This window comes from Nesoenas mayeri (genome assembly GCF_963082525.1).
Source record: "Nesoenas mayeri genome assembly, chromosome: 3".
Taxonomy (NCBI): Eukaryota; Metazoa; Chordata; class Aves; order Columbiformes; family Columbidae; genus Nesoenas; species Nesoenas mayeri.
In genome coordinates, this window is record NC_137544.1 from 121,366,945 (window position 1) to 121,381,813 (window position 14,869).

The 14,869-nt window shown below is 49.0% G+C and overlaps 1 protein-coding gene across 1 annotated transcript in view; it reads left to right on the forward strand.

Moving 5' to 3' along the window:
* Positions 1-218: 218 nt before the first annotated feature.
* RALGAPA2 (Ral GTPase activating protein catalytic subunit alpha 2) overlaps positions 219-14,869 on the forward strand; it is a gene marked incomplete at both ends in the record, with an annotated part of 88,244 nt that continues 73,593 nt past the window's right edge. The window contains 4 exons of the mRNA XM_080341520.1: positions 219-324; positions 6,582-6,692; positions 6,959-7,008; positions 14,459-14,516. Coding sequence (XP_080197646.1) covers positions 219-324; positions 6,582-6,692; positions 6,959-7,008; positions 14,459-14,516 — 325 coding nt within the window. The remainder of the gene's footprint in view (positions 325-6,581; positions 6,693-6,958; positions 7,009-14,458; positions 14,517-14,869) is intronic.

Below are 14,869 nucleotides of genomic sequence, written 5' to 3' on the forward strand. Positions count from 1 at the left end.
CTGGCGCGGCTGCGCGCTGCGGGCCGGGCGGGGCCGGCTCGGTCCCGGTCCCCGTCCCCGTCCCCGTGCTGCCGGCCCGCCCACCGCAGCGCGGACCGCGCGGGCGCCCGGCGCTCCCGTGTCTCCCCTGCGCTTCCCCGCACCTGCCCGGCCGCCGGGCCCTCCCCTCCCCTCCCGCGGGCAGCAGCCGGCGCGGCCCGCGGCCCCTCGCAGCCGCGATGTTCTCCAGGAAGGGCCACGCCGATGTCAGGAAATCCACCCAGAAGGCGCTGGACCCCAAGCGGGACGTGCTCACCCGCCTCAAGCACCTGCGGGCGCTGCTGGGTGAGTGCGGGGGCCGAGCGCCCCTTCGCGCCGAGGGAGCGCCCCTTCGCGCCGGGAGAGGGGAGCGCGGCCGCACTGGCCCCTCCGCGCTGCGGGCAGAGCCGGGCAGGGCAGGGGAGCGAGCCCGGGGGAGCCGGGCAGAGCCGGGCAGGGCAGGGGAGCGAGCCCGGGGGAGCCGGGCAGAGCCGGGCAGGGCAGGGGAGCGAGCCCGGGGGAGCCGGGCAGAGCCGGGCAGGGCAGGGGAGGGAGCCCGGGGCAGCCGGGCAGAGCCGGGCAGGGCAGGGGAGGGAGCCCGGGGCAGCCGGGCAGAGCCGGGCAGGGCAGGGGAGCGAGCCCGGGGGAGCCGGGCAGAGCCGGGCAGGGCAGGGGAGCGAGCCCGGGGGAGCCAGGCAGGGCAGGGGAGCGAGCCCGGGGGCGCCGGGCAGAGCCGGGCGGGGCAGGGGAGGGAGCCCGGGGGAGCCGGGCAGAGCCGGGCGGGGCAGGGGAGCGAGCCCGGGGGAGCCGGGCAGAGCCGGGAGCGGGCGGGTCCCGGACACCCCGCGCCGGTCAAGCCGGGGCGCCTGGAGCCGCTGTGATGCTGCTATAATGCTGCTGTAACGCTGTTATAACGCCGGGAAAGAGTTGTCCCCAAGATCAGTGTGAAACTGATCAGTGTGAAACTGATTAACCCTTGCCGCAGGCAGCGCGCGCTGCAGGAGCCCTGCTCTGCCCGTTTCCTCAGCTTTCCGCGAGTTTTCTGTGCGGTTTTGGAGCTCGGCGGGCTGTCCTGCTGGCGTGCGTGGCCGTCGGAGAGACGGGAGCTGTTGGAGGAGGTTCCTGGTGGGCTTTGCTGCTCCGGGATTGGGAAACTCGTGTTGCCCACTGTCAGTGTGTTTGTGACGCTGCATTGTTATACGGGTACAAAATAGTGCGTAAATGTATATCCTGTAGGGCTCTTTGCAAGATGCGTTCATAGAAGCTCTGCTCTTGTCAACAAGACTCATTTGCGGTTTTGTTTTGTTTTTTTAAAGCTGTAAGGTCGCGTAATGGCATTTTGTGACACCTTTCTCATGCCTTTGGTAAGGTTGAACCTCTCTCTGTAATATCCCCTCACAGCTGAAGCTTTAACCCTGATCTTTGTCTTCTGAACGTTGGAAGCAGCTGATGGGTTTCAGCTGTGATTTGCAAGGGTTTGGGTGGCCTCGTGTTCTGTGTTACTCAGCAAACGGCAGCAGGAAAAGGCTCTTCTGAGAGCTTTTGTGCACTGCCCCAGTTCAGGAGAATCAGTGACTGCATTCGTTTTTGTTTGTCTGACTTCAGATTGTTCTCCTGGGAAGCAACGAGAGGAAAATGACCCGATTTGTACTTCTTGTGTACTCCAATCATTTTTTAGTCTGCCATTTCAGTCAAACTTGGCATATATTTAGGAGCCTCCAAGACACTGCCTTGCGAGCTGTGAGGAGCAGTTAGGTGGCTGGAGGAAGGAAGGGCCTGAGGTCGGCAGCTCATTGAGAGACAGCAGAAGTTGGTGATGTATTTCTGCTGAGGGGCGGCTCTGGTGGGTTGGCGCTTGTGCCGTCCCCACCACGCTCTGGCTCTGGGTGGTGCGAGGGACGCGTGGAGCCGGAGCTGCTGCCCGGGTGAAGGCTCTGCCGTCCCGTCCTCCCCCGGGGCCGGTGCTGAGGCACCGCACTGTGGGTCCTGGTGTGGGCTCGTTGGTGCTGCTCCAAGTTGAGATTAAAAGCTTTTTCGTGTGACATTGCACTGATAGGAGAAAATACATAAAAGACGTTTTGAATGTACTGTAGCGAAGCGAGGAGCTTTTGTGGTGAGGACACTGAGCGTGATCCTGAGAGAGAAGAGCAACAAGACGGTCCCTTTGAGAAAGTGAGAGTGTGAAGGCAAACGTACAGAAGAGTCTGTGATAGCTTAGCTTGGACGTCCTGCTGGTTTTTTGGGTTGTATTACTTACAGGTGTGAATAACCATCACTGATTTAAAGATGTTGTTCACCTGTGTTCTGCTGCACTTAAGTAGCTAATCTGAAACAGGTGCTTGTGGGTAGTCGGTTAGTGGGCACAGTCCTGGGTAAATCCACGCTGTCTTGTGTCACGCTCCAAAAGCGGCCAGGTCTTGCTCATCTTTTGAGCACCAGTACATGTAAGCTGGACGTGCACATGTGTAGATGTTCCAGGTTCAGCATTTGGGCTCCCAGGGGGCGGCTGTGGCCTCGTTCCTGGTGGTGGGAGGAACAGCAGCGGCTCTCGTGTCCGTCCCTCTGCACGTGAAAAGGACCGGGCCTCTGCTCTGCAGCGACTGTGAGTGAAGCGCTTGTGACTGCTCTGGCTATAAATTCCTCCTGTTCCATATGTGAAAAATCTCACTAGGTAGCAATCTGATGGTTGGTTTTGGTTTAGTCTTTGTCTGGGGACCAAATGTGTCCATTTTTGTTTTTCATACCATACATGTAAGTGCATAAGGGCAGGAATTTGAGAAGACAGGAGAAGATACCTGTGTTATGATATGCCTTTTAATTGTATATGTCTTATTGCTTGCCTACTGTACAAACGATACTAGAACAATGTCAAGTTTCCTTGTAAAATGTTTTGGGAAATTCTTTGTTTAGGAGATGAGGTTATTTTCTGAAACTGTCGTGATTGCTCTAGGAGACTAGTGATAGCTTGCACACCTTGTCTTTCTTCCTGTTCCACCAGCCTCACTAAAATAAATGGACTTGAAGAAATAGGAAATATAGCAGCTTTCTGTTAATGTTCCCATTTCAGCCCCTCAAAAGGAAGAGTCTGAAACCAAGACCCAAGTGGTTGAAGGTGAAATACTGGACTTGGTGTGGCTCTTGTACTGTCCCCAGGGGTGCTGGTTTTGGGTGCCGGTGCGGTCCAGAGGAGGCTGTCAGGCTGCTGAGATGAACCTGATGGGTGGAACAATGGAAAAATATGCCTGTTAGCGTGACAAAATACATTTCTGTCCCAAGGCAGATGGTACGGACGGTCGCGTTGTCCGGTGGTTTTACCCGTTTGGCAAGAGGGGTGAAATACACCTGTCACTTAGTGGCAGTTACTCTTCTGAGATCCTACTGGTGTAGGACGATAACAATCAGAGACAATATGATAATAGGGGAGGGATGTGGGACAGGAAAGTGTGTTTCCATAAACAAGGGCTTGTGTGAGCACTGGGCTCGATAATGCCCCAGTTTTGGTTGCTTCAGGTCTCTCAGCTACTGTCTAAGTTTGTCTGATAAGCCAAAGTGAAAGAAAAGGTTCTTGTTGAATTTGTGTTGCTTGTGTACCTGCCCAGTGTGTCCCTGGGGCTGGGGGCAGTCTGCCTGCACCGCACTGCACAGCACCAGCCAGAGTCACCCCGCTTTAGAGCGCATGTTCACCTGTGCTAGCTCAATGACCACAAAATGTCTTTTCTTTAAGTTACTGTAGAGATCTACTAACTTTCAGAAGGTTGATAAAGCCTGTAGGAACTGTTTTACAAATACAGCGTATGGAAGTGTCAAGAGTGTGGTTTGGTTTTGGTTTTTATTTTTTACAATAGATTTGAAAAAGAACGTTGTTATAAATGGTGGTGGTGCCACACAGGTGCGGCTCTTTCACCATAATTTGAGCTCTCCGTAGTGTTTTCCAGAGTAGTTTTCTATGGGAGGGTTTTTTAGCAGAAGAATGTGTCTCTGCTCTGTAAGACCTTGTTTTTGTGGCTGTTATTGGGTTCTTTGTGTGTTCCCCTGAGGTGCTCAGTGTCAGTCTCTGCGTGGCTCGGTGTGTTTCCCGTGACGTGGCTGGTTTCAGGTGTCAGCTCTGCGCTGTCTGGGTTTGCTGGGTTAATACCAGCTTAGCAGAACTCGTCCTTCAGAGGCTCGATTCAGAAGGGGGAGCTCCCAAAGTTCTTGCTGAATTCGGAACAGCTCTTGTTCCTTACGCTTCATGTGGAATTTGAGGTGTTGCCATTGTTTTAGAAGCTGATTTTTTAGTAAGGGTATATTGCCGTGCCGGCGTTCCTCTGGAAAAATGAAGGACAATTATCTTCTAGGCTTTTATGTAGCATTTAAAGCTTTAACCTGGAAAAGTGAGCAGTTGTGTTTTTAGTTCTTCCCCCCTCTTTTTTTTTGGTAAGTAAAACTTGTCTGTAGTTTCTGGGGTGAGGCTGGCAATAAAAGTTTATCATTAACCAGTGCATGGCTGCAGAGTTGTCTCTTTGTGTCCTTTAATTTTTTAAGTACTCAAGATAAAGAAATCTCCTCAGGGTTGGGAGAACTTTGCACAAGTGACACAAAGCCAAGTGACTTTGGAAGCTCATGAGACTGAGGGAGGATTTCTGGCTGTTTAAGTGACTGCAGTAACATTTGGCAGTGAACAGTGAGCTAACGGTAAGGTGTTGTGCTAAGAACCGGTTGTTGTCCCCTCTAGGTTTTTTAATATGAGGAAGAGTAATGAGAGCTCGGTGATGAACCCAGATTCTTATTGAAGTGTGCTCGAGTAGTTTGTTCTCCTAAATGTTAAGCTTTATTAAGGCAGGTGAGGGTGACTTGGTGTTATCTAGCGAGCCAACTGTTTCATATTTCATGGAGAAGAGATGTCACGGGTCCCATCACAAAAGCCTTGTTATTTGCTGAGTGGTGCTGAGAGTGTTGCTTTGTTCCTTGGTGGGAACCGGGTTGCACAGCCGTGTTTTTGGGAAGCACCGTGTTGGATGGCTGGTACCGGTTCCCAGCGCGCCGGGGGTTCGACCTGCTGGTGGCTGCTCCCAAAAGCACCAGGCTGAGCGCTGTGTAGAGGGAACAGAAATGTATAACCCGATACCCGCAATCCAGCCCCAGCCTTGCTGGTGAATTTCCTCGGATGCTTATAAACACTTCTGCAGACCCTGTTGTTTGCCAAAAGTCAGTATTTATCTTGGTATCCTAAATTATAAATAGCACATGAAACTTGCACTGTTTTCCATTTGAAAACCAGAATAATGAGCGTTATCCCGCCACAAGTTGAACATTATATATATGTGTGTGTAGTGATCCAAGTGACTGCCTTGTCCGTCCAGCCAGCTTTTGGGCAGTGCTGAGGCTCTGTCCGTCCTGTCCTGGCGCGTGTCTGTCCGTGCCCGTGGTGTGACCGTACCGCTGTGGGACCCGTACAGGGTTCCATAGGCGAAGGCTGGAGCGGGTGCACGCCGCAGCAGAGCCACGCGGGTCACGCTCCAGTGCCGCCTTTACACAACAGGAGAACTGACTTTTTTGACTAGGCAGTTCCTTTCTCCTCCTTTCACCATTTACGGGGAAAGTTTCCTTTTTGTTCAGATTTTAATGACCTCATTCACTCCTATGAGGTCCTTGTAAATGCGAGCCTTGTTTTCTGCGGGAGTTGTGTTTCACAGAGGGGAACAGTCGCGCTTAGCTTGCAGATTCAAAACCAGTTTGTAGGAAACAAATATCGTGCAGGATAGTTTCCGTGCACTCGTTGTTTCCGTAGTGCAAGCAACCAAAGCCCTTCTACCAAAAAGGTATTGTTGTTGTTTGTTTTAAAGCACTGTCCAAGGCTGAAGTCTTTATTTTGTAGTTGTGTGATATTTCTGGGTCGTCTTGTTGTAATCAGCTTTGTGTTGATTACTGGATGGGTTTCTCGAGAGGTGGAACTTCAATGAGAAGACATGTTGTTAATAATTCTCATCCTTTATCCTCTTAAATGTGGGCGGAATCATCTATGTTGACCGAATCAGCTACGAGGAAGAGCAAACAGCTGAAGTTAGAGCGTGTTTCCCAAGTGCCAGCTTTAGAAAGCGTTGGAGCTTTCTTCTTCAAAAATAAACTTATTTCACATTGCAGACCTGAGTTAAAGCTCAGGGAAGTGCTGCAGGCTGGCCTTTCCATTCTTTTTTAAAATGCATTAGAAATATGCTGGTTTGTGAATTGAACAGCTTGGCAGATAGGGTTAAGACGCGTATTTTCGTTTGCGTGCAGAAGTCATTGCTGGTGTGTGTGTTTGGATGACACGGGAGCCGTTTGGTTCGATGTACCTGAGACACAGCCCGCCTTCGGTTTTAATGGAAGACAAATGCGCCCAAGTCACACCGCAAACTTACATAGATTGGGTGAAAATGGAAGTGTCCCTATTTCCCTTCCAAGGATGGAATCACAATTTAGTGCAGAATACTTAAAGAAGTCACTAAAATAGTTTTGTGTTGCGTTTATTTCACTCTGTGATGCTAAATGTGCACAACGTTCAGCTCTGATGTTGTATAACAGCTGTTTGCTCCTCTTTTCAGATATTGTGGATGGAAGTGACCTGAAGCAGTTTTTTGAGAGCAATTATTCTCAAATTTATTTTATATTCTATGAAAACTTCATAACCCTGGAAAATAGCTTGAAACAAAAAGGTAGGTTTTGGAGTTCTGTTAGCAATTGAGCCAGGTTTCCCTAACTGTTCTCAAAAGCTTTCTATTAGAGCTTACCTAATGGTTATTAGTCCACAATTATCCGTATTTGCACTAACAGTTTCATGCAGTACAGTGTTAGTAATAATCATTTTAATGTTATGGTGTCGGAAGTGTGGAAAATTGCTGTCTGAAATGTTTAAATGTGATTTTGCTGTCTGTTTCATATTGTACACTTATAACAAACGATATTCCTTTCTGTCTTGCAGGGAATAAATCGCAAAGGGAGGAGCTGGACTCCATTCTCTTTCTTTTTGAAGTAAGTGTTCCAAAGCGTGGCGGTAGTTGTTATTGCGGAGCACAGCTGGGCAGCGGTGCAGCCGTGGGGCAGTGCCGGCGGTGGCAGCCGGAGCTGCGGCGGGAGCAGCCGCGCCTGCTCCGCGTGGCACTGCGGCAGCAAGCACGGGCTTGTTATGCAGTGGGGATGTTGGCTCAGTGAATATCCAGACTTAAGGGATTTTATCAAAATGACTTTAAAATCGTATGGTAATACGTGTGTCCTGAGGAACTGAGGACCAACTCTCTGAAAGTGTGCATTTTTTATGGGAGATTTGGGAGCGAGTGATCAATAGTTGCGCAGCCTCTGCTGGGTCTAAAGCTGCAAAATAGGCACTTTTTCTATTTTTTCTTTTTTTCTTTAAATTCAATATGTTGTTGCTGTGTGTTTCCTGGAGCGCTGGTTCAGAACACCAGCACTTCTCCCTGCGCTCTGTCTATTCTGTCTTATTTGGAAGGTGTCACGGCAGGAGTCTGGGGTCTGCGCCTTTCACCCGGAGGCATCTGTTGTGCTTGCAGTCCTTGGTCTGGCAGCACAAGGCAAAGAAAAGGATAAGAGTTGTCAACTACTGCGTATCAGTTGGATCTGAGCGTGCAGAACGTTGGTTTGTTTAATTTTGGTGTTAAACTCATCCATTGCTTCCAGCAGCGCATCCTTCCCAGCACGGGCAGGCCAGGGGGAAGCACTAGCTAGTTAAACCTTGCATGAGCAAATAAGGGTGTCTTTAATCAAGAGACTTTTTACTTGAGCATTGCATTAAAGAAATGTTACCTTTCTTTTAAGAGTTTGGGTTGTTTGTTTGTAGGGGTGGTTGAAATACCCCCTGCCTTTCAATGGGACTCAACAAGTTGAAGTTAAAATAAAGATTAAATGTTCTCAACTCTTATGACTCCCTCTAAAAGTGGAAAAAACCCACCCAACCTAAACCAAAAACCTCAGAAGCATATGGCTTCATATTTTTGTATTAATGTATAGTCTGTAGTTAGACTAATATTTATACTGACAATAAGAATGATGCTGTTTAGGCTGACGTGCAAAATGGCCATGAAAACGATGACGTGAAGCTCTGGATTTTGTGGTCTCCTGACTTGTATGAGGTCCCAAGTTCATCTCCTTTTTCCTCTTCTCCCTCCTTTCACTCCTTCAATGACAACACCGCGCTTTCAGAGTGAAATGTGAAGATGGGGCTGTGTTTGCAGCTGCTCTCAGTAGCAGTTTCGGCTTCGGGGTCTTGCAGGAGGCAAAGAACATGAGCTGTGAATCTGCTGGCACCGCGTTTGGGGCAGAAATTCTTGCTCCCGGTCCCTGGTGGCGAAGGTATCACCACATGTACAGAGCACGGCTGTGCAATTTAATGAGAGCTCGTTAATGCTCCTACTCTGTGGCCCTGAATAAGTAATTAAATTTGTGGCCATGTCATTGAATGGAGAACAGCTAATGCTTACTCACCCGGTGGAAGCGAATAGATGTGCGTTCCTGTGTATCGAGAACAGGGGGCTGATAACCGCCTGGCTAATACCACTTAAAAACGGCAGGAGAACGTGCTGTGTGAAGGAGAAAATAATATATACCAACAAAGTGCTGCTTTGAGTCCCGATGGAGCAGAATTACGCTGTGTGCGGAGCAGCAGCTTGGAGGGAGAAGAAACTGTTTAAGATATTAGTGTGAAATTCGGGGCGATCTTCATGGCGTTTACCTCCTGCAAGTACGTTTGCGACACATTTATAGCTCTGACACTTGGTAACTTGGAGGAAAGCAGCTTTTTAGAGGGGCTTGTCGTGCACAGACCGAGAATGCATCAGTCTGAACGCGAGACGAGGGGGAGTGGAAATGCCAAGTAATTAAACATTCATATCGTAAGCCATAGGAAACAAAACTAATTGATTGTTAAGCTCGCCATATTTAATCTGACCTCAGTGTGAGCCAGAGTTTTCTTCTAATTAGTTAAATAGCTAATTATTTAGGATTAGCAAATCCTGAATGCAGGTGCTGAGGGTTAACAGTTTAAGAATCAATGAAAATGTTTCTGAAAGGAATTGCCTCCTGCCTTTCCTGGTTCGGTTGGGGTGTTCTGCTGCTGTTCTGGAGTGACACCTAGCGTGTGTACTGCGTGCACACGAGTGGCAAGCGCCTTCTCCACAGATTGATTTAGTCGCAGTAGCTACTGGATTTAATTCCGCATTGTCGTCCTTAAAAGCACATCTGAACATGAACTCCAAATGGCCGCGCACTCAGAAGATTAAGACGGGGTATAAATCCCCGGGAAGGTGATGGCGCTGCTATCACAGAGGCAGCTGTGCAACTGGATTTATTGCTGCAGATGTGCTCGCGCTGCTCGTGCCGCAAGCTCTGCTGATAATCCAGGGCAGGTTTATAACGGGCGCTGCTCTGTGCGGCGCTTTTGGGAGCAGATTGCAGCCGCGCGCGGTAAATCCAGCGTCTCAGCCGAGCAGCTGCCCAGCCGGCCCTCGGCGGTGCACGGCTCTGCTCAGCACCGCACATCAAGGCAGCTTCTGAAACCAGGAACTCCGCTTCATCCCAGATTAAGATTGCCGTGGAGATTTTAAGTATCAAATTCTCCCTCCCCGTTGTAGGCCTGCTTTGTGTAGGCTGCTGTGTGAATTAGCAATGCTGCTTAAGCAGCTTAAAGCAGATCTCAAAGGCAGTGGTGACTTTTAGCAGGTCATTTGCAATCTCATAAGAACCTGCATCTGGGAAATTTCAGCAGGTTTTGATTCATGAAAGACTTCGCTGCTATTTCTTCATGAATGCAAGAGGATGTTCTTTTGAGTTGGTGGCGTTTTCTTGCTTGTCTTAGGATGTTGCTCCTGATTACTTGCTACATCTGAATAAAACTGAGGAAGATTAATGCTGCAGAAATAAATTGTGTCTTGAAACTGGCCAATTTGAAAAATACTGGTGAAATTCTTTACAAGGAATAATCAAGTCAAGATCTCGTTGAGATCCTGTTCCTGTGCCCGCTGTGGTCTCCACGGCTCAGCCCCAGGTCTCTCGCACACACTCGCCTGATTTTCGAGCTCAGTAGAGTCAAAAGGGCTTATTTGCTTATAACAATAAAGTTGTTTCTAGCCCTCCTTTCCTACACACGGAAAACTACTTTTGGAACCATCTACAGTTTGTTCTGCCGTAATTCTGATCGGTTCATCTATTAGTGCTCTTGAAATAACACTGATGTTATTCTTCCAGCATTCTGTTGTAAATTCTAACTGTATGTTCCATATGTTCAACTTCAGAGATCTTGCTGTCTGACGTCCTGTGTAGGGCAAGAATAAATATGTTGGGTGCTTTGGGCAGACATTTTCCATCAACAAACAACTGTAAATAATTTATTGATGCAATAAATGGAGTATCCCTTTATCCAGATGGAGCTGCTGCGGGCACGCTAACCTCATTGTGCTCTCGGCTTCACCTGAGTTGGTGAATAATGGCTGGAAAATGTCGAAATCAGTGCAGACGTGAGCAGCTGAGCGCTCTGGAGCTCTAGAGATCCCACTGAAGGGTACGTGCGCAGAGGCAGGAGAGCTGTCCGCATGGGGCAGCTCCTCAGCATGGACAGCTCGCATCCAAAAAGCTGCTTTGTTTCCTCAGAATGTGCTCTTCTGGAATGGAATGGTGAGCCCGTCAGTGGGCACGGGGCTGGCGGGCCTGCTCTCGCTCCTCAGGGCTGGCACAGATAGAAGACCTCTCAAAAGAACTTGCAGCATCGCTTAAGTCAGAGTGAATCTATTGAAATACAAACCTTGGCGGTTTTTGTTTTACTGTGGTAAAATAGAGAGATGTATGTTTCAAAAGGCGGCATCCTGTGTAAACTGAGATTGAAACTCAACATTATTCCTAGTCATGCAGGAAGTCCAGAGGAAAAAGAACTATGGATAATCAGTTAAAAGAACTGACAGATACCCTGATGTGTTGATCAGTAGTAATACCTAATTTCTATTTCAAGTGTGCTGTAATGGATTACCATATAGATGCAGCAAAGCACTAAGCATTAAATAGATCTATGTGTTTTCTGAAAAAGCAATATTATTTCGCACTGTGGGGCTTCTTAAAATATTTCTTATTAGTGTGCTGTGAAACTAGAAAGCAGATGTCAATAGGCAGTTTGGATTCACAGCGGGATGGCTGGAAGTCTGGGCTGGGGTGGGGGAAGCTCTCATTTGTTTGATAGGAATAGCAATATGTATTCTCAGCACACGGGGCTGGGCAGAGCGGGAAATGCCCCCGGAACGCTGCGTTGGAAGGACGGCTCGGCTTGGACACCCGGCTCATCTCGGGCTGGGGCTGCAACGTGCACGTGCAAACATCGCGGTTAAGAGGTGTTTTAGCTGTCACCGTCAATTAACTTGTTCACGAGTTGTTCTTTAATAGCGTAGACTTTTAACTATACCTTATTTTCGCATTGCAGGAGCAAATGTGGACTCTGAATGTATTTATATTCATTCTACTCCGCTGCAAAGCCGTCAGGTGTTCAGTAGGTAGCTGTGGTGCTAGCAATCCAGTTTGCTTTTTGAAAAATTACTTCTGTTTGGTACTACTATATAGGTGATGAATCACATCTTTCTGTTTTTCTAAAGTGCATCCATAAGTTGTTTGTTGATTTTCTTCTGGTTTTGAGATGCTGGAAAGGAGAATGGCGTGAGAAGTGACTTAAGTGTCTCAGTTTTTTGCTATATGAAAAGACTTTGGGATATCAGTGAGGGTGTCAGAGCCTGGCCCAGGCTGCCCAGGGGTTGTGGAGTCTCCTTCTGTGCAGACATTCCAACCCGCCTGGACACCTTCCTGTGTAACCTCATCTGGGTGTTCCTGCTCCATGGGGGGATTGCACTGGGTGAGCTTTCCAGACCCTTCCAACCCTGACATTCTATGATATGGGAGCTTTCCTCAGGCAGGAGCTTCTGTCCTCTCATGATTTATTTCAGCCCCTGCTGTTGAAGCACACCCCAGGCTGTCAGTGAGACAGACCTGTTTGCTAAATACAGTTTGTGTTTCACAATAGAGAATGTTAGCGTGCCATCTGAAATATACTAAGCTGTGCCTTTTCACTAGTAACACTTCCAGACTTTGACAAATTTCTAGTAGAACATTCTGATACAGAAGCGGTGCTTGATTTTTTGGAAGCTTAATGCAATTGATTCCCGAAAGTTAGTGTTTTTGAACAAATGAGAGAGAATTTTACAACCAAAGACAAACCAAAGGTATCTTGTTAGTGTGGCCTGCAAAAGGAGATTGGTTTTGCTCTAACGATCTGCTGTACTTCATAACAATGGAAACTAAATACCCGTGGTTTGGCTGGTTTTCCATAATGAGGATGTGGGAAGGCTCCTCTGTGCAGTGCGGGCTGAAACGGGCAGCGTTCTGTGCTGCTGGTGCGCGAGGGTCGTGTCCTGCGGTGTCGCTCGGTACCAGGGTGCACGCCCAGCTCTGCATCTCTGTGGTTTAGGTTAGGAGCTCCTTCCTGCCTCGAGTTAGGCAAGGATTAACGCCAGAACTAGTCCTGAAGCGGTGGGCTGCTAATATTTGAATATTTCCGTGGATAATATTAATTCTTTGTCTGTGGGTCCTGCAATCTGATGGGCAGAAACATGGTCCGTAAGTACCAGGTAAAGCCCCGATGTGAGTCATGGCCTCGTGCTCAGCCAGCCGGCCCCTCCATCCCCGCGCATCCTCCTGCCCGCGGACGGGGAACCAGACCTCCGGCTCCCCCCGAAACACAGCCACGGGAACGGGGGAGGGATGCGCCCACTTCGTGTCCTAATTCGGGGTGAACCTTTAGAAATGGCAAATGCTCCTAGGGGAGCACGTGCTGCGGTAAAGCTGCGAAGGGAGACCCGTCTGCGTGACCCGAGGTCTGGTTCCCCGCCTCCGTGAACTCATCGTGACTTCCATCCTCTGCCATGGAGAAAGGAATGTTCCATGTCAGCAAGGCTCTATTTGGAGTGTTGTACCAGTTTCTGGATCCCTCTGTTGTGGAGAAGCAGTCGTGCTCCGTCTGTGCGGCACACCGTCTCCAGCAGCGGTGGCGGCTCGTGTGCTGGCCGTCCCAAGGGTCGCCTCAAACGCCCATCCCTGCTTTCCTGGCTGTGACGCTTTGTTTCCTCGTGAGCTGCTGTGTGTGAAGCCCCAGCAAAGGGGTCCCTGTTGCTGCCGTGACTTGTCGTTCGTCCTGCATCCTGCATGTGGTGGTTCTGAAAACTTAACGGCACTTTGTTGTGCACAACTTTGTTCTGGTGATCTTGTTTGATAATTGCAAGGAGCTCTGACTTTGTCATTTATAACCTTCAATTTTATTTCCAGAAGTAGATGTTGAAAACTAGTTTCCCATATACATATATATTCTTAATTTCTGATTTCAATGGCTGAAAAGTTGTAAGATCCAGACATGTTTTTCAGTGAAATCTGCATGAAACCATGCATATCCTCTCACAGCGATAAGTTAGTCAGCAATAAGTCCTACTTGCCAAGCCCTGCTCTATACTGCTAATAGTTTTAAAAAGAGGGAAAAAAGGAAAAAAATAAAAGGTGTCTTGGAGCCTGTGAAGTCCTATTAGAAGCCATATTTACCCAGGTAAGACCCCTAAGTAGTTTTGATTTATCCAGATATTTAATAGCGTCACCATCCACTGAGCTGGCAAAGAACAACGTTTGGTAGCCCCACGTGTTCTCTGAGACCAAGGTTTTCAGACTCCATTCTGGAAAGTACTTGAGCCTACGCTTAACTTGCTTTGCTTTGTCGGAGCCCTGTAGCGTCACAAAACTGAGGGGGAATGGGTTGGACCACGAGGTTTTTCCCTTGCTTGATCTGGCTCTGTTAGGCTCAGCCCAAGCCTCCAGAGGCAGAGCACTGTGCGCTGTTCTGCGCAAGGGCTTTATTAACTGTGTGTGTGGTGAGTTCAATTAGCGCAGCTTGGTGTGGTCCGGCTGGGTTTCGCTCACCCGCTGCAAACACGGTAACCCGCGCCATAGTGAGAACAGCAGCTCTGCCCCGGCCGCCGCCGCAGCGGGGACACCGGAGCCTGTTAGCAAGAGACGGAGCCACGGCAGCTCGGAATCTGGGCTGGATCACGCCAGCAGTCGTTACTGGACACTTAGGAAAGTGGAACCCAAAGGGAGCTGCTCAGCAATCCCCACCTTCGCTAGGGATCCGTTTGTGCGCTGGAATGCCAGGGTTTGCAACGCAGCAGGGCAGGGAAAGCACTGCATGAGTGTCGTGGTGTTTATTCAGGACCATTCCAAGTGTCTTTCTCCGTATGAGACTGAAGCGATGGCCAGGAGTCCTTACTCTGATAGGTGTTTGCTTTCCCTTGTGTTCTGTATGTACATATCACCATCTCATTTGTGTCTTGTGTATCAGTTTCTCTGTATGCTCTGAATGAGCCGGTTTATTACGGAAAATCTGTTTTGTTTCCTGCAGAAAATATTGCAGCTGCTACCTGAGAGGATTTTTTATCGATGGCATTTTCGCAGTATAGGTAAGAGAACGATTTTAAAACATTCTAGTACTAATAGAATGAATGCTTTCCGCAGTCCCTTCCCTGGTTCTGCCGGTGTTGTTGACCACAGACTCCCTCAGTGTTGCCCATGCACAAACACACTGGTGTATGAGGCGTGCAGCTGAAAATTCTCGAAGCACATGGGAAGTCCTCTTGCCTGCTGTGAGAGCTCCGTGTGTTCCTTGCTCCGTGTGGTTTTGGTTGCCTGCTTTGTTTTTTCTTTTGCATGAATGCCCTTCACATGTTCATGTTCTTGGATTTACCTGGGTCCTCTCTGCTTTCTCCTCTTCCATGCACTAGCAGCCATCAGGCCGACATGGGTTATAAACCAC